At 39.2% G+C, this 20,548-nt stretch overlaps 1 protein-coding gene across 2 annotated transcripts in view; it reads right to left on the bottom strand.

The window, feature by feature from the left end:
* itga3b (integrin, alpha 3b) overlaps nt 1-20,548 on the bottom strand; it is a 66,173-nt gene that overhangs the window by 30,199 nt on the left and 15,426 nt on the right. Inside the window, exons 1-3 of one of the 2 annotated variants that reach the window (XM_053639129.1) lie at nt 9,295-9,581; nt 8,475-8,602; nt 1,795-1,877 (exon numbers count right to left, since the gene is read on the bottom strand). In XM_053639129.1, coding sequence (XP_053495104.1) covers nt 1,795-1,863 — 69 coding nt within the window. In that variant the 5' untranslated portion in view covers nt 1,864-1,877; nt 8,475-8,602; nt 9,295-9,581. Of the gene's footprint in view, nt 1-1,794; nt 1,878-8,474; nt 8,603-9,294; nt 9,582-20,548 lie in introns of those variants that run through there. The other variant, XM_053639128.1, reaches the window with a different exon arrangement.

Consider the following 20,548-nt stretch of genomic DNA (forward strand, 5'->3'; position numbering starts at 1 on the left):
AAGAAACTATTCTTCAGATGCTTGACTAACATGAGGACATGAATATAAAAATACATATATCAGACACACAGTTATAAAGCATGTTACCATATATTGACCATATATCAGCCCTTCCAGGATTTCACAATTTTGCGATCGCGAAAATGAACGCAAAATCAAGCAAACTCTGCTGTGTTCGGAGGAGCTTGCAATTTTTTTCAGAATTACAGCAGATTTTCTGCAGATTTGGGCCAGGACACGTCATGTGATGTCATCACAACACGCATTCAGTCAAAGCCCTCTTCCTCTCATGTGCATCGAACATGAGTACAGCTAAAAGGCCTCAAACATCACTGTGAAAGACCGTGCAAACCATTTCATGCAACTGAAATTTTGCCAATGCCAGTAGTTTTCCGCAAAAAAAAAAAAAACACAAAAAAAACCTCCGCAAGTTGCATCGCAAATTTGAAGAAAAAAAAAAACTGCAGCGAAATCAAGTATTTTGGGCCGCAACAATAACAAAAAACAAAACAAAACTCTGGAATACTATACGAGCTGATATATGTACAGTATATATTTAAGTTGTGCTCATAAATTTACATACCCCTTGCAGAATCTGCAAAATGTTAATAATTTTTTTGCTTTAAAATGAGAGGGATCATAAAAAATTTATTTTGTTTTTTATTTAGTTCTGCCCTGAATAAGCTATTTCACATTAGAGATGTTTACATATAGTCCACAAGACACAATAAATAACTGAATTTACACAAATGAACCAGTTCAAAGGTTTACATACGCTTGATTCTTAATCCCGTGTGTCATTACCTGGATGATCAACGACTATATTTTTTAAGTGTTTATGTTTTGTGATAGTTGTTCATGAATCCGTGTGTGAGTGTGTATGTGATTGTGCCCTGCGATGGACTGGCACCATGTCCAGGGTGTACCCCGCCTTGTGCCCGATGCTCCCTGGGATAGGCTCCAGGTTCCCCATGACCCTGAAGAAGGAGTAAGCGGTAGAAGATGGATGGATGGATGGATGTTCATGAATCCTTTGTTTGTCCTGAGCAGTTAAACAGTTATTATTTTGCTTAAAGCTCTTGTTTTTTCATTTAGTGCTGCCCTTCAGAAGCTACATAAGCTATTTACATGTTTCCCAGAAGACCAAATAATAACAATTTACATCCTGTTCAAAAGTTTATACCCCCCTGGCTCTTAAAGTAACGTGTTGCCTTCTTGAGCATCAGTGAATGGTTGCATCTTTTGTAATAGTTGTGTTCAGTTGTCCTCAGTGTGAAAAGATGGATTTCAACATCATATAGCCGCTGTTAGAAAGAGGTCAAATATGCAGAAGATGCTGGAAAAGTAAAGAATGGGCAGGACCTGGAGGATTTTTCTGAAGAACAGTGAGCAGTTTAACTGCTCAGGACAAACAAGGGACTCATGAACATCTATCACAAATGATATTTTGCAACAATGTAATTACCAAGTTCGAAACTTGGCATGTGTCATTAAAGATTCTTGGTGGTGAAGCTAAATGGTTAGGACACACCACTCCCCTGAAAAAGAACATTCCTTAATTCAGAGACGTACAGAGACGTAGGTAATGCGACAAGTGAAACTATTTTGTCTTACACAAAAGTTATTCAGTTATTTTTAGCAACAGACAGAACTATAGAATATGAGCCCTCTGCTTAAATATTTTTTGTTTTATAGATACTTCCTCCCTAATGACGCACCACAGGTACAAAGGTTTATTAAGTTCCTCCACTGCATTACATGGTATGTTCTAATGATAGAGAAATCCTGTCTTACCAACACTCGTCCACCAGGATGCTCGGTTTGACTGGCTACGGTCACGCCAAGCCACATGCCTTCTATCATCTCGGATGAATCTGCTGCTCAAGAGAAAATGCAAATCAGAAAGCACATATTGAAAGAATTTAGGAAAAAAAATATAGAATAAAAAAAAATACAGTCCTAACTTGTCCACACGGATCACATGGAATATTAATTAAAGAGAACTCCTGTACCTTCCTCATAAATATAATGACAATAATTCTAGGAAGCAGTATTCGATTTATTAGTTAATTATCAAACCCTTATACTGCAACGCTGATGAGTTCTCGATTCTGATTGGTCGGAATGTGCTGATTAATTTTCTGTAAGAGCAGCTCTAACAGTAGTACAGGCTGTAGTGCTTGTTTTAATATGGCATCGTTTCTATAGTGATAATTTACACTCAATATAAATTGATTTTTTAAAAATGTGTAATTGTTGATATGGTTTATATGTTTTCTGCGAGATGTTCAGTAAGCATTTTTGGAAGGAGTCTCCAGTATCAGTGCTTTGTAACAGGTAAAGATAAAGCTGTAAGTTTTCTGATACAGGAAAGTCTTCAGGACAGAGGACTTTTTGGTTTCTTGGTAACTTTTGGGTTTCTCGGTAGCATGACGAGATGCATTTTTTCCTTTAAACTGGGAGAATAAGCAGCCTATAAAGGATTTCACTGAGTTTATTTGTGATTGTTGTGGCCAAAAGTGCTTTATTTTGTGGCGCTTGTTTTGAAATTTGCGATGCAATTTGTGGAGTTTTTGTGGAAAACTATTTGAATTGACGAAATTGCAATTCCAGGAAATAGTCTTTCGCAGTGATGTTTGTTGGTAAACGAGACCTTTTAGCTGTACTCATGTTCCACGCACGTGGATCGAAGAGGGCTTTGTTTGAGTGAGTGTTGTGATGACGTCACATGACGCGTCTTGGCCCAAATCTGCAGAAAATCTGCGGTACTTCTGGAAAAATTCCAAGCTCCTCCGAACATTGCGGAGTTTCCTTGATTTTGCCTTCATTTCTCATCCATCCATCCATCCTTAACTGCTTATCCATTATCGGGTCGCGGGGGCAGAAGCTCCAGCAGGGGACCCCAAACTTCCCTTTCCCGAGCCACATTAACCAGCTCTGACTGGGGGATCCCGAGGCGTTCCCAGGCCAGTGTGGAGATATAATCTCTCCACCTAGTCCTGGGTCTTCCCTGAGGTCTCCTCCCAGCTGGACGTGCATGGAACACCTCCCTAGGGAGGCGCCCAGGGGGCATCCTTACAAGGTGCCCGAACCTCCTCAACTGGCTCCTTTCAACACAAAGGACCAGCGGCTCTACTCTGAGTTCCTCTTGGATAGCCGAGCTTTTCACCCTATCTCTAAGGGAGAAACCAGCCACCCTCCTGAGAAAACCCATTTCGGCCGCTTGTACCCGCGATCTAGTTCTTTCTGTCACTAACCAGCCTTCATGACCATAGGTGAGGGTAGGAATGAAAATTGCTCGGTAGATCGAGAGCTTTGCCTTCCAGCTCAGCTCTCTTTTTGTCACAACAGTGCTGTAAAGCAATTGCAATACCGCTCCCGCTGCTCCGATTCTCCGGCCAATCTCCCGCTCCAATGTTCCCTCACTCGTGAACAAGACCCCGAGGTACTTGAACTCCTTCACTTGGGTTAAGTACTCATTCCCTACCCGGAGTAGGCACTCCATCGGTTTCCTGCTGAGAAACATGGCCTCAGATTTAGAGGTGCTAATCCTCATCCCAGCCACTTCTCACTCAGCTGCGAACCGATCCAGTGAGTGCTGAAGGTCACAGACCAATGATGCCATCAAGACCACATCATCTGCAAAAAGCAGCGATGAGATCATCAGGCCACCAAATCGTAACCCCTCCACACCATGACTATGCCTCGATGTCCTGTCCATGAATATCACAAAAAGGATTGGTGACAAAGCGCAGCCCTGGCGGAGACCAAACCCCACCTGGAACGAGTCCAACTTTTTGCTGAGCATCCGGACACAGCTCTTGCTTTGGGTGTACAGCGATTGGATAGCCCTACGAAGGGAACCCCTCACCCCATACTCCCCCAGCACCTCTCACAGTAAACCCCTGGGGACATACGCCTTCTCCAGATCCACAAAACACATGTAGACCGGATGGGCATACTCCCAGGCCCCCTCCAAGATCCTTGCGAGAGTAAAGAGCTGGTCCATTGTTCCACGACCAGGACGGAATCCGCATCGTTCCTCTTCAATCCGAGGTTCGACTATTGGGCGAACCCTCCATTCCAGCACCTTGGAGTAGACTTTACCAGGGAGGCTGAAAAGTGTGATACACCTATAATTGGCACACACTCTCTGATCCCCCTTTTTGAACAGGGGAACCACCACCCCGGTCTGCCACTCACCTTGGGCACTGTCCCCGACTTCCATGCAATGTTAAAGAGGCGTGTCACCCAAGACATCCCCTCCACACCCAGAGCTTTCAGCATTTCTGGACGGATCTCATCAATCCCTGGGGCTTTGCCACAGTGTAGTTGTTTGACTACCTCAGTGACCTCCACCAGGGAAATTGACGATGATCCCCCATCAGCCTCCACCTCTGCCTCTACCATAGAGGGTGTGTTAGTCAGATTCAGGAGTTCCTCAAAGTGTTCCTTCCACTGTGCAATTACCTCCTCAGTTGAGGTCAACAGTGTCCCATCCTTACTGTACACAGTTTGGATGGTTCCCCGTTTCCCCTTCCTGAGGTGGCGGATGGTTTTCCAGAAACACCTTGGTGCTGACCGAAAGTCCTTCTCCATGTCCTCTCCTAACTTCTCCCACACCCGCTGCTTTGCCTCTTTCACGGCAGAGGCTGCAGCCCTTCGGGCCTGTCGGTACCTTGCCACTGCCTCCGGAGTCTTCCAGGATAACACATCCCGGAAGGCCTCCTTCTTCAGTCAGACGGCCTCCTTCTTCAGTCGGACGGCTTCCCTGACCACCGGTGTCCACCACGATGTTCGAGGGTTTCCTCCCCTTGAGGCACCTAAGACCTTGAGACCACAGCTCTCCGCCGCAGCTTCAGCAATGGAGGCTCTGAACATTGCCCACTCAGGCTCAATGCCCCCAACCTCCACAGGGATGCCCGAAAAACTCCGCCGGAGGTGTGAGTTGAAGATCTCACGGACAGGGGCCTCCTCCAGGACCCCGGGCTTCCTCCAGGCAGGGTAACTCCTCCTCTCTTTGGTTTCTTTATGATGGTTTCTTCAAACCATTCTTAGTCTGGCCCCTCCCCTGAGACCACTTTGCCTTGGGAGACCCTACCAGGAGCACAAGGCTCCAGACAACACAGCCTTCAGGTTCATATGGACACACAAACCTCTCCACCAGAATAAGGTGTGATTGCGATTGCAAAATCGATAAATCCTGAAGGGACTGAATAAAGCTGGACAGTAAGGTTAACAGCTGTATATAGCTGTTAGAAAGTATCTCGTCTCACAGGTTTCCACAACATTAAGTGCAACTAAAAGTATAATCAGATATAAAAAGTATGATTTGCCTTTATTTGTTCTTAAATAAATTCAAAAAATGGTTATTCTTGGCAAACATGTGCTGCTGTGGTATAAGAGGAACAAACCACTATCAGGAAGTACTGATATAAGAAAATAATAAACTCTACTTTGTGTGTGGTGGCTACATCACACCCAGTTGTCATTGATTATTTTCCTATAGCATGCCCTATTATGTTTTAGTGTTACTCATTGGACTAAATAATATTTATTTATTAGTGGAACAGGGAAAAGCAGTGACACTTTACAATAACAGTACATGAATAATCATGCACTAATACCTAAATTAATGCTTACTTCAATATGAACTCATGATGAGTTAAGGCATATACTAATCAAGAGCTAACCTTAACTATGACACGAGTCTTATGAATTCATATGTGAATAACGACCACCTTAAGTACGTTTGTACACGTGTGTTAGTTAATGTATTAATTAATATGAAGGGGTAAACTAAATCAAACATGCTCTATAAGAAAGCATTTATATTTCAGATTATTTATATACTGTATGTGTAATTTGCCACATGAAGCTGCGTATTTACATAATTAGTCCGTCTTTCTACATTGGATAAGGAGAATCAGTGCAAATTATGAAAGTGATCCAGTGCCATCCAATGATGTTTGTGTACACAGCTGCATACGGAAAATGGAATAAACAATTTGAAAGGTTTCATTCATATTCTTTCTTTTAGAGCAGGTTGGATTTCATTTACCCCTATGTGTTAATTACTACGTAAACAAATACATAACAAACATGTACTACCATGTACTTAAGGTGGTCGTGAATTCATAAGACTCGTGTCGTTGTTAAGGTTAGCTCTTTATTAGTTCATGATTAATGCATGCCTTACATAACTCATTAGTTCATATTTAAATAAGTATTAATTCAGGTATTAGTGCAGTGTCACTGGAAAAGCCAAAATCGTGCACAGTTCTAGATATAAGACTTTTTGGTTTATATAATTCTTCTCACAGACTGTGTAATAAAAAAAAAATAATAAAAAAAAACTACACCTACAAGCACTCCGGTGTGAGATTCACGTGTGTGAGATTTGTTTCGACTTTGCAGTTGTTTATTTTACCTGCATATTCGCACTTAACAGTAGTGCGATAGCTGTGACTTGTCATTTTCGTTTAGCACTCCTAATGAAATGATATCAGCCATGCCGACAATGTGTAAATAACTTTCAGTCTGAGTCTTATATGAAAATCAACAGAGAGAACAAAGAAAGTCAGAGACTTCAGAGGAAGTCAAAAGTTTATTCAAGAAACAAAAGGTCGGCTCTACAAAACGTAGTGTTTGCGTAGGTAATCGCCTTGCATAACTGGGCCAATACATTTTTCATTCAACATAAACAGCCGACACAGGCATGGGCAGGGCATGAGGTGTGGTATGTCAATTATTTCAGGATTTCTGCCACTGACTAGAGCAGTACCAGTACAATCATCGGTGGGTGTGAAACTTCACAGACGGTATGTGAAAAGGACAGTTCAAACAGGTGTTATTAAAGAGGAGTGTAGTGAAATTAAACACACCCTTGTTGACCTGAAAGGGACAATCCTTAATTGTCCCTACGATGTACAAATAAATAGCACACAATGTACTAGTTTCTGTTCCAACACACATACATGTCCCAGATTTGTGTAACCAATCACCGCTCAGCTGTGTGAGGGCGACAGGAACTAGTCTTTTGAACATAATAACCTGTGGCGTGACACTCAGACAGGTGTTGCTACTTGTGTGTCGAAGCTGAAGCATTTACTACAAAAAGCCAGAAGAAAAAAAAACTGAAGTGGGTTTGGGGAACTCTTTACGCTTTTATTAGTCATATGGAAAACAATTTTACTTCTATCAGTGATTTGATGTGCAGAAGTGGTGAAAGGACCAAAACTCTTTATTCACTTACATAAAAGTGCCTCTTCAGTTAAATGAGAAAAGTCTTAACTCTTGAATTGACTTATAAAATTACAAGAAAGAGTCCGGAAATTAATCACACAGATTTTAGTTACCGATGGTAATTGAGTCTCCCTTTCACTAAGGAAGCAAGAAATGTAGGAAAACATTGGCCAAGGCTAACTAACAGCTCTCAAATGTTAGCTAGTGTGATAATAATGAAGATAAAAACTCTCAGGATGCTAACAGCTACCTAGCACAATATAAACTGCCTTGAGAAATACAAAGTGTACGTAGCACCAGACAGATTACAGTAACGGTTATTAGGTCTCGTTCTGTTAAAGTTTAGATCTGTTAGGAATTTAGAGCCACCCCTTAACACTTTCTGATGCTTAAAAAGTCACTTTACAAACATATGACTTATTAATGATGTTGCAAATAGAAATTCAAAAGTATTAGGAAAATATATACGTGTATATTTTGTGACTGTCGCAGCCAAATTGCAATTGCACAAAATTGTTTTGCGCAGTCTTTCGCTGTGATGTTTGTTGGTAAATGAGACTTTTGAGCTGTACTCATATTCGACACACATGAATCGAAGAGGACTTTGGCTGAAATTTGTGTTGCGATGAAGACATATGACGTGTCTTGGCCCAAATGGGCGGTAATTTAGAAAAATTGCAAGCTCCTCTGAATATTGCAGAGTTTGCTTGATTTTGCCTTAAGTTCTGCAATTGCGAAATTGCTAAATCCTGGAGGGACTGATAAGGAATATAATTCTGGACCGACTGGCATGTCCCCGGGTGTTTAAGGGAATATAATTTCCAAAAGCCATTGATTCATGTTTTTTATTTATTATTTTTATATTGTATTTAATTTTATATTACATATACTATATTACATATATTACATATTACATATTATTATTATTATTATTATTATTATTATTATTATTAACAATAAATAAATACATAAACAAACAAACAAACAAATAAATAAACAAATTAATTAATAAATTTACACTTTTTTTCACTTTGATAACCTCGGATTAAATTGAACATATTCACTGTAATAGAAAGGTGATTTCTCACAAACAATTTTACGTTCATTAGAAAAGCACATCAGAATCATTTGAATGTTAATAAAATAGGCAAATTGGTCGTTTAGACCTGAACTGAGCATAAGGGTTAAACACAACATTACAGGTGAATTACAGGTGCAAACTCGCTTACTGGAGGTGATTAGGTCCACTCTGGTGCAGTCGGTCAGGTCTGTGGTGATGGGGCATGAGTAGATGGCTCCAGTCTCATTTACCTTCAGCTGTGATAAGGCTTTCTCTTTGGGTGCTCCTGCCAGGAGTCTGCGCATAAACAAGTACAAGTTTTCAGATCATCTCTGGATTTGACACGCAGCATGGATGAAGTTTATGTTTTCTGTCAGGCTGAAACTCCTGTATAAACAGTATGCAGGAGAAGGAGAAAAAGGTTTTGCAAAGCCTTTCTTATAAGCTTCAGCAGGGACAATCATTTTTTTATTATTCTACTGTGATGATGTGTAGTGATAAATCTTGTGGTATGACTTACAGTCGGTTTGGATAAATAGAGTTAGCATCATGCCATTAGAAAAAAATGTGAATGATCTGAATTTGAATTTTGAACTGACATTTTGTTTAAATTCTGCTGAATTTCACGCTTGTGGGTGTGCTATTAAAAAGTTTTGATTGAACGAAATTCAAAATCAAGTAGCGTACATGTACAATCAATTTCCAAAACACGCTCAGTCTGTCTATTAATTCATATTCTAAGATTCGCTTTCAAAATCATATCCAGGTAAAAACAGTCGAACACAAAACTTATATAAAATGTTATATTCATTCTAGTATGGGCTAAGCCTAAGTGCCTATGGTTAAGATATGGCTCACACAAGTAGCTGATACACTGTGTGTGCGTGTGTGTGTTGTATGGTTGTGTGTATGATTTTTGCAAACCATAAAATTCAGTCTCAATTCCAAATTCAATTTCAGATGCTATTATCCAAATTGAAAATACTAACATTTGTTAGAATTCACATTTCTGATTTCCGCTTCCAACGCCACAGTCACACAGCAAACCCTACGACACTCCAAATCTCTAGCTGTGAGGGAAAACAGAAGACACTGAAGCACGTTTGTCATCAAAGGAATGGGAGGGGGCGGGCAATGAGAGAGAAAGACGAGTTCAGACCTGAGTGAGGAGGTGGGACGGCTGATGAAGGGTTTCATGGGTTTTTCAAACCCGCTTTCAAAGAGACAAAAAAAAAGCACACAAGACACTGAATTCTGTCTTTCTGCGCTCGAGCAATTTCCAGCTACTAAAACATTTATGCTCTGCGTATATGTACTCTACATGTGACAGAAAAGACAGGTCTTGTAACAGTCAAGACAAACTGGACCAAATTAAATAAAGAAAACCGAGTAAAAATCTTTTTTTTAATCATAAATGAGAGAAAAAAAGATTCTCGTTTTTTTCCCCTATCATTTCGAAGTCAAGACTACAATTCCTAACTAAACCTAATGTTTTGTTCAGAAGGCACGGTGGTGTTTCTCTTTTTATTATTCCCATACGTTTACTGACTTTACCCATCTGCAGCACTGACCGCAAAGAATTTGCCCTCAGTCCGTGAAATTTCTTTGCCTGAATGATGTCATGAGAGACTAGCTGTGTTTTTGGTGTACCTCGGGGCCATGCGATCTTTTACCAGGTGTCAAAGAGCAGCAAGCAGCTTGGAGAAGTCGGGACTTGCAAAAGTTGTAAACGTGAACTCCAAGACTTGAGTGATAAACCACCTTTGTGAATGATATATATGAGCCCGTGGCTGAGAAACAGTTGCTCATTTACAAAAAAAAAAAAAACCCAAAGAACAATCAAACTGTTTTTGAAAAATGTTTAGTTTGGACCAGATTCCTTAGTGAGAAAAGAAAACTCATCCTGATTATATGGTTGTAGCCAAATAATCATTGTTTTCCTTAAAGTCTTGAAGTCAAAATGTGGCTTCTAGTATGAATATGTCAGCCTTAATTGTTTTCTATAAGCTAGTGCGCTCCAAAACAATGACAAAATTCACATTTAGAAGATATATGCATTCAAAATGTACAGTCTCTCTCTCTCTACCACCGTCTACAGTCTCTCTCTCTACTCTACCATATAGATCAACAATTCTGATGACGTCGTTCTGCACTTCGGCTTCTCATCAGATTTTCTGTCCAATCAAATGCTCTATAGAATCTGAAGAGTCCTGCCACCGACATTATAAAAATCTATGGTACTAACTGTCATGTACGGCATAGACCGGGCTGTAAGGTACTGCACACTAAATGATATCGGCAATTTTTAAAGGGGGCGGAGCCACACAATATGTCCTGCCCTGACTTCCTGTTTCAGTGGAAATTACAGCAGCACATTGAATAACGCTGTGTTTTAAGGCACTTCACAGGAACTGTAAAATGTACGAAAACTCACAAACTGTCTTAGGATACAAACATTTTTCTGAAGTAACAAGATTTATTTGTGTGAAAATGTTATGGAAAAATATTGTGCCCTGCGATGGACTGGCACCCTGTCCAGGGTGTACCCTGCCTTGTGCCCAATGCTCCCTGGGATAGGCTCCAGGTTCCCCATGAGTAAGCGGTAGAAGATGGATGGATGGATGGATGTTATGGAAAAATGGCAAATTTTAAATAAAAGATAACAGTTATTTGAAATAAACTCATTCTAAGAAAATCCTTATCACATTTTCTAATTTTTTTATTTTTTACATTTTTTACTTATCATTTGTCTATCACCTATCACAGCCAGTGTCTTGTTTTAGGAGAGAAACAGTAAAATGGTAGGAAAAAAAATGAACAACTGACAAGTGGTTTTGAAAGATGTTTAGTTTCTACCACTTCCAGTGAGCAAAGATTCAATAGGCACGGTACAACCCACTCACAGGTGCTGGCAGAACATTTCAGTGTGCTTTTAGCAAAAAAAGTTGATAAGTTGTGCTGGTCTGTACTTCATTTACGCACCATTCTGGAAGGCTGAAGTCAATATTTAAAAAAGATAAGACTGACCTCTTTTACTTTGCCATGGAAACGTCTTTAAAATGACATAGTTTTGGCTAGTTTATTGTATTATTTAAATGATTTTCCACAGTTGAGAGCCATGCTTACCATTAGTCACTAACGCTCAGCCTTGAATTAAGCACAAACTGCTCTCCCACTTGCAAATGCCAGAAGTGGGATGAGTTCAGCTCGCCTGGCTCAGTCTGGCACAATTCCCCTGATGCAAATGTTTACATTCACCTGGCTGCTGTGTGAAAAGATGGGACTGAAAAAGGAAGTTGGAAGAGTTCCAGAAGTGGACCATTTAGCAGGAAGCTAAAGGATTGCAGAAGCACGAAGAAAATCGTCCGCTCAGGAAGATAAAATGGGTCGATATGTTTAAAAGTTAGTGACAAAGCAAAGTGGATCTATAAAGCACCATCAAAGGTCTCAATCTGGTTTGAAAAAGCATAATTTCTGACATAAATCTTTTTTCGTTTCCAGGTCTCTTCTCAGGAAAAAGCTTCACAGCATATAGAATGAAACAAGGACAGTTTACCATAGTGCTGCTCAATTCTCAAATCTTATTGGTCAGAAGGCATTGATTAATAACTATGACTACGTTTACATAGACAACAGTAATCTAATTATTGACCTTACTCTGAGTAAGACAATAATGTGATTAAGGTGTTTACATGAGTCACTTTTGGAATACTCCTTTCATGTTCCCGTTTAACATGTTTTAGAACATAATTAGATTAATAGCCATTACGTCACCGAGTCACGCCATCCGACATCCCTCCAGAATTTCACGTATCAAACATACAGTACGTCTTCGTTCTGGTAACGTATGCAGTTTTGGGTGTTTTTATTAAATTTTTTTACGAACGCTTTAAGTGCAGTTAATTATTTGTAATGCTATACGTGCTAATAGACAACTGCTTGAAGCCGTGGGCTGCGTCCCAAATCGCGTACTTACCGTCTATATAGTAGTCGAGATACATGTATTTTTCCCCACTATAGGCCTATAGTAGGCAAGTATGCGGTTTGGGACGCAGCAGAACTCTCTTGTTCGCCGTAAAACGTAAAACTGCTGTGTGTGATCGTGTCCTGTCGCAAAATGCGGTGAAAACTCTCACACGATGTTCATAATGTGATTAAGGTGTGTACATGTCCGTAATACACGTCGATAATGCGACTAAAACAGGAATACTCCACCTGTCTTAATTAGATTATTGCTTACTTCGAGTATGACCTTAATTAGATTAAGGTAATTAAAAATTGCTGTTTACATGGTAGTTTCTTAATCAAAGTATGGTCTTAATCGGGTTAAGAGTGGATTATCGTTGTCCATATAAACGCAGTGTATGACAATGCCAACTGTAACTCAAATCTCAGGCTAAGCTTCTTGTTGATATGGTGAAGTTTCAACACCAGGACAGAGAACTTTGCACTTTCAGGTTGGATTAAGCTGCCTTTACTTCTCTTATTAACTTCGATAACGAAAAACGAACCTGAAAAACTAACCTGTTTTAGTTAAATGTGTTAGCATTAAATCTAGCTATAAATGGTTGAAAGTTTCATTAAGAAATTTTAATCTTTAGCAAACCACTGACATATATAAGGAATAAAATACTTCAGGACATACTCTTATAGTAAAATAATCCTATTCAAATTCACGTCAGGTCGTATCCCATCACCCTGCTGTGGTTTATGTTCCAATAACAGCTATGTCTACATTTTTATAGATTTACCAATCATAAGCATGAATGTCCAGTGAGGACCTGTAGCAAAAGAGACTAGTGTAGAAAAATTCTCCTGTAGAGTAATGGTGTACTAATAGTCTTTAGTAGAAGGTTAAGTAGTCATGATCGCTCAGTGTCGGTTTTATCTGAAATTCCACAGGCACACACTGAGCCTAAGAGAGAGAGGACTAAAACCCTAGCTTACCCCATAAGTGTGTATAATTGAGAGAGAGAGAGAGAGAGAGAGAGAGAGAGAGAGAGAGCGAGAGAGAGAGAGAGAGAGAGAGAGTGGTGGGGGTAGACAAGTCACACTAACGCATGTAGAAGATATCATTGTTGCCTTCTGGATGTAGCTATCTTCAATTGTCTATTTTAATCTGCATTTAGACACTGAATATGTTTATTATCATGTGTTATGCCAACAACAGACATACACTGAGTTCCAGAATTATTGGAGCTGTAAAAACTGGTCTTTGCTTTGTGGTTAATTAGTTTATAATCATACTAAAAATACAAACTAAATCTAACCTTTACTTGAATTGTTGACAAAACCCCTGTGAAAGTTTTTCATTACCTTCTTACCTATCGTTACAAAGGATGCCAATAATTCTGGAGCTGACTGTATAGTAAGTATATAGTATGCATATAATATAATATGCCACTTCCATGTTCCTCAAACAGAAAGTAAATATATTTAAGTGTGCAGGTACATGATGGCAATAGTGCGAGGCATATGCAGTTGGAAGAAAAATAATCAACAATGGTGTGATGCAATTCCCATATCAGCTTTTTTTGTACCTTTTTAGTACATTACAGTTACATTTAATGTTTGTGGAATGTCCATGATGCAATTTACATAATGATACAAAACAATATATATAGAGAAACCTGAAGACATTCCCATGTTAGAAAACTTGCTACAAAGCACTGACACTCGAGACTCATCTGTAAATGATAAACAAACATCTCATCATAGAACGTCACTATATCACTGATTATATATTAAGATTAAGCTTATGGTGTCTCCAATACAAGTCCCTATAAGTGAGTTGTTACCAGAGAAACAATAACACTGTATATCAGAAAGTGCATTTGCTTTGGAACCAGCACTAATGTCAGAGACGCTGTTATTGTAAATGAATCAGCTTCTGACCAATCAGATTAGAGAATTCAGCAGCGCTGATGAATGAGAAAACATTTTTTTTATTTTTTAAAACACAGTTGAAATGTATCAGCAGGATACATATTGGACTTGGACATATTGGACACAGCATGCTTTGTAGAAACAGGAAACGAAACCACAGCTGAAGCCAAAACTCAGTGTAATCACTCAGTAATGCTGTGACGAATGGAGCCTGAATGGTTCTGATCTCCTAATCCAGAAGTTGTGTATTTATTAAGCTGAATGTCAGGAAACAATAGAAAACAAGGTGGAAGTTTGGCAATACTGCATCTGTTTGTAAAGAGAACAACAGCTGCAAATGAAACAGCTGCGTATGGAAGTGTGGGTGTATATAGTATAGGAAAGTATGTGATTGTTTTGTGTTTTTTTTTAAATTTACAGTAAATTCCCATTTACTGTGAAGCAGCAGGAGGTAAAGTGTGACCAAGTGTATCCTTTGAGTAAGCTTTGAGCTGTTAAGGTAGCAGTGGTTCAAAGCACCAGTAACGTTATTCTAGATCAGGCATGTCAAACTCAAATTCTACCTGGGCCACATCAGCATTTTTGTGAGAATCTGAAGGGCCACAATCGAAGTCTATATTTAATAAAGATCTAATAATAACATTTATTATACTGATTATAATAAAATGTTTTTTTAAATGTATGCATTCCTTTGTTTAACCTGTTGTTTACTGGATACCAGCTGCTGTGATGAGAAACAGGATTAACCACAATTTGATTATACAATTTCTGTTTGAAAGATACTAGGCAGATAGCTAGACTATAAGCACAGAGATATGGAGTTGAGAGCCGGTGAAGTAGCTTGCTGCAATAGACCCCAAAAGAAAAATAGACCAGGATTTATTATATAAGGTGCAACTTTCCGTATTATTATTAACGTTATTTTAATCATTTTCAGTGGAAAATATCCTAAAGGTATTTCATGGTAATGTTAATATGAAAAGACGTTTTCATGGTAGACTGGAACGCGTGTTTGGATATTTTAAAAAGCTGAAAAAAGGTTACAGCTCATTGGTTTTAGTTAAGCAGTGTGAGATGTGTTTGCGCGTGCTGAATAATTGTAGTCGCTATGCTATGGATCTGTTGCGAAATCTGGATAGTGTGAAAATGTTGAGTAGTAGCATAGGCTTACTCTGGGCTGCTTCATTGCTATTTTTTCCCCCAAAGATTCAGTCCACAAGTTCACAAAGATTTCAGTCATTTTAATCTAGAACAAAATGAGTGACATCTTTGTTTGAATCAGTGTCTGTATCTATATTTGCTGGTGTGAACTGGAAATGTACTTGTGTCACCCCTAAAGGAGCTTGACTTGATATGGGAGCTGAAGTCTGAATAGTGGGACAATGAAGTCATCTACAACAATCTTTAGTAAGACAACTCACAAAAGTGCCAACACTATTTCCCAGTTCCATGTCTAGTTCACTGAGGGGAAAAATCCTCTCTGTCTAATTTGCTGGTTTTCTTGGCAGAGTGACTGAGTGTGTAGCTTCCCACGCTCAGACCATGTTACTATGCTACAAATAAATACTCACAGGGCCTTTTTTGACCACTATATAAATGATCTTTGAGAAAATCCAGACCTGTCCAGTCTTTGGGGACCTTCATGACCTTCATTCGAATAACATTTTTGTTGTATTCCAGCTTCCAAACCAGCAGCCGAGTACCCAAAACTTTTCTCTAATTACTTGCTTTAGGTGCATTAGAATATGGTGCATATTGGTTCCCTAATCCGTAAGCATATTCTATAGAGTTGTAACAATTCGGGTATGTTTTAGAAGCTAGAATACTGGGACTTGAATAACGGTCTCCAAGGACTGAACCAGTCTGGATTTTCTCATCCATCATTTCTACACTGGCCCATAAAGTCTTGGGCGTATTTCTTTGAACTGATTGTTTCATTCCTCAAACTTGACAAGCATTAGTTTTCATATGAATTACAAGGCCATAAATATGTAAGCTTTCAATCAACAACAACCAGATGACAAGGAGATTTTTAAGGACTCTTTCTTAAAGCTAAGCTTACAAAGAAGTAACAGAGATGTTAACACTTTGCATAGTCTTTATGACCCATCAGCCTCTTGTACTGACATGGTTTATTTCTCACACCTGGTATTAACATCCATCTCATGTCATCCAAACACAAGTGGACAGCTGAATCGCTTTACACCTGGCATTTTGAATGTGTCTCCAGTGTCCACTTGTGATCGGATTTCATGCATCGTTTCCACTGAAGGAAGGGTGTCATGTACTTTATTATATAGGTCTTTAACTGCATCTGATTTCAGGCAGTAATGTCTCACAAATACAATCTACCCGTACTGGCTGTTTAATCGTACCGTTTCCTGAATAAACTTATAAATGAACAGGTGATGAGATGATTAGATGGTTCTTCTTTGCTGTCTGGGATGCATCAAAACACTATTGTGTTCACACTACAAATGTTATGAGGTCATATGAGGTGGCTTGAGTGATTGGATCACAATGTGTCTCTGAGGCACCATGGACACCTGTTCTTAGTCCTTTCCATTAATGACTGGATCACCCAGGACGTATGTTAATGCCAAGTTACTGTGTGTTCTAACACCTTTCTATCATAGCCAGCATTAACTTTTTCAACAATTTTGTTTTCTACATTACAGTAGCTCCACTGTGGGATCGGACCAGTCGGGCTAGCCTTCACTCCCCATGTGCATCAATGAGCCTTGGGCACCCATGACCCTGTCACTGGTTCACTGGTTGTCCTTCCTTGGACCACTTTTGGTAGGTACTAACCACTGCATTCCAGGAACCGCCCACAAGACTTGCATTTTGGAGATGCTCTGACCTAGTCATCTAGCCATCACAATTTGGCCCTTGTCAAAGTCGCTCAGATCCTTACGCTTTCCCATTTTTCCTGCTTCCCACACATCAACTTTGAGAACTGACTGTTCACTTGCTGCCTAATATGTCTCACAACTTGACAGGTGCCACTGTAGCGAGGTAATCAATGTTATTCATGTCACCTGTCAGTGGTTTTAATGTTATGGCTGATCGGTGGATGTAGAAGTGTTAAAATTTCAGTGCGAGTATTTTCAAAAGCTGTTCAAAGTGCTTACATGTTTAATGTGTTGTGTTTCACACTTGCATTCAAACTTCCATGCATGTCAATGTATGAGACATGAGAAAGCGGAAACCACAGTGATATCTGTGTGAGATCCTAATAAGGACACAATGTTATTTTTTTGTTCAGTCAAGCGACTGTAGTGTCACAATGACTGAAATAGTTCATTTTTTTAAATCATATTGTTCATTTCACAGTTTTCACAATACTAATCTTAGCATAGTTAACATGGGTGCTCTAATTTTTGCTCCTCCAACGTATCAATAACAAAGAGGTACTAGCATATTTTGCCCCATTTTAAAATCCGTAAGAGAAAGAGAAATTGTAGTGCGCAGGCTAACACGAGAACCACAAGAGTTTGCAGTTTGTGTAAGAAACCACCCCCACATTCCTCCAACTTCTCACACAAATGAGGTCAGAGACTACATGACTGTACACATGCCTCACATTGTTCAAGATGGACATCCTCATGGCTTCTATCGGTGACTCAATTATGACAATCAGATACAAGTCTGAACATTTCCAAAATGATAAATAGCATGACACAGTTGTCTACAATAGACAGACAGAGTGCTGTAAGGAGAGAAAGTGTGTCACTCTGAGAGAACCCAGATCAGTGAGTGATCTAGAGCATGCTGGAACCAGTCTGTGATGGGCTGAGGACAGGAGGGCACCATCGGGCCGACAACAGAGAGATGGCATCTATGTTGAAATGCAGCTATGATGATAGTAAGCATCATGGACATGCACAGAGAGGTTACGCAATCTTAGCATATTAGGACTGCTACAAAAAAGAAAATCAGTGAGCATATTGGATTTTCTATTAGAATCAGAGAGCAAAGTCCTCAATCTAATCAGCAGTTAGTAAATGGGACAATTAAGTGTGATTACTACTCAGTAAAGAGGAGTAGGAATCTGATTATAGTGCATACGTCTGTATCATGTCCCTGTGATGATATATCAAAATGACAGTTATCACGCAGAACAGTGTTTTTGTAGATCCTGATTTATTTATTGAGTCTGGACTACTCTACACTACTCTACAATACACTACCTGTGAGTTTTTTACTACAGAATATACAGTAAATGCACATTTTCTGGTTTAGGAGCCAGACTTTTCATTACTGAAAGAAAACTTACTGGAAAACCTATTCACTGTTACAAAATGCTGGCACTGGAGACTTCTTCCATAAAGGTTAAATAAACATCTAATAGAAAACTTGACCGTAGCAACTATATATTAGGTTTTATTTGTTAAATAACATGTTTTCTTAGGAGGTTTTCGCACCTGGCTCATTTGGAGCATTTGTTTTGGAACCTGGTTTGTTTTTTGTCCCTTGGTTCGGTTCGTTTAGACATATACGAACACTGCAATCATGCTCGGATCCGCACCAAAACAATTGGTCTGAGACCACATGAGTGAGGCAAATTAACTCTGGAGCGGGTCACTTGTGTTGAGAAAGCAATCCGACCCAACGGACCAACGAACCAACCTGTATAGCAATGTATGATGGGAACTGTGTTTGCTAACGGCTCGCAGTTTACCTTGGACAAAAAATTTCAGTTTGGTCTGACCAACATATTTTTGAACAACTTTCAAAAACACATAAAAACACAGAGGTTTACAAGGTGTTCAGCGAGCGTCTCAAAGACCACGGCACTCTGACCAATGAGAGGATAGTTTACTCACATGTGACTTGCATAAACACATTTTGGTGCACTTTGTAATGTTGCCTTGTGAAAGTGAACTGAGCCAAATTTAAGTCCCCGTTTCGGAACAAAGCACAAATCTACAGGTCAGAAAACACCCTTAATGTCTTTATTTTGGATTGGATTATGTGAGCTGTTACTATAACATATTAGAATGAGTGCATTAATATAAAACAATTGTTTATGTTACACCCAGAACTAATGTTATGCTAATAGTCATGTTGTTATAGAAAATTAATCCATATAGATTTTTGCCTATGTAATATTTCGTTACAGACAAAAATTTCCGGGCTTTACATTAAATTTCCGGGCTGTTTCATGTATTCAGCACAGAGCATCAGTGCACTGGTTTTGATGTTGGAACAACACAGAAAACATTATTCAAATCAGAAATAAATAAATGGACATTTTTCAAATGAGGCATCTGACTAAGACTTAAAATGCAAAGTCAAATGGATTTGACTTGCATTTGCATTTTAATTTTTTCAGTGATTGTACATTTTTGTTCACAAAAATGTAACTGAATTTGAATTATGTCCTCAATTATGTGCACAAACCCACAATCACACACACCCACACACACACACACACACGTATGTGCATCATTTGAATTTGAATAAAGTCTGGATTATGCTGCCATAGCTACCCTTACTACAGTGCTGCTAGAAAGTTTGTGAACCCTTTTCTGTATTTCTGCATAAATTTGACCTGAAATCCAGATCTTCATCTAAGTCCTTAGACTAGATTAATGAGTACCCACTTAAACAAATAACACAAAAACGTTATAGTTTTTACATTCATTTATTCAGCACAATTATCCAACATTAAATATCTTTGTTGGAAAAAGAATGTGAACCTCTAGGAGTATGAGTTCATTTAAATGAGTAATTGAAGTTAGGTGTTTCGATCAAGGGAACTGCAATCAGGTGTGAGTTTAGCAGCCCCTCCCATGTTTTAAGAACATAAACTTGGGTCTTCACTATTCAAGTCTGGTCTTCACTACACGTTTATGGAAGTGTGCCATGCCTCGATCAAAGGAGATTCCTGAGGAACTCAGGAAAAAAAAGGCACTGTACCTTTACCTTTTTCACACAGAGAACATTTATTAAAAGAGCAATAAACCTGAGATTGAATTGCAGCAGAGGTCGTCTCTGAATACATACATTTTTTGACTTGTGTAAATTGACCTATGAGTATACACTGAAAAGATTATTGTCACAAACGTCCGACTTTCCTATTGTGTGACCTGGAAAAGGAACCAAAGAGAATATTCTTTATTAAATGGTACCACTGTGATGCGTGTATAAAGGAGAGAAGCTCAGTATAGGGAAGAATGCTAGTGGTTTTGAAAGGACAGTTCTGCTTTCTGGTCCATACTGGCATGAGGCAGTTTATTCAGATGTGTCCCCACTTATTACAGCCACAACTACTAGGGCTGGGTCAGAACGATCAAATGAGTCATGCAGCTATTTTGCGAGAATCAATGAAGTTTATTGTGAAATGGTAAA

This window comes from Ictalurus furcatus, chromosome 13 (assembly GCF_023375685.1).
Source record: "Ictalurus furcatus strain D&B chromosome 13, Billie_1.0, whole genome shotgun sequence".
Classification (NCBI taxonomy): Eukaryota; Metazoa; Chordata; class Actinopteri; order Siluriformes; family Ictaluridae; genus Ictalurus; species Ictalurus furcatus.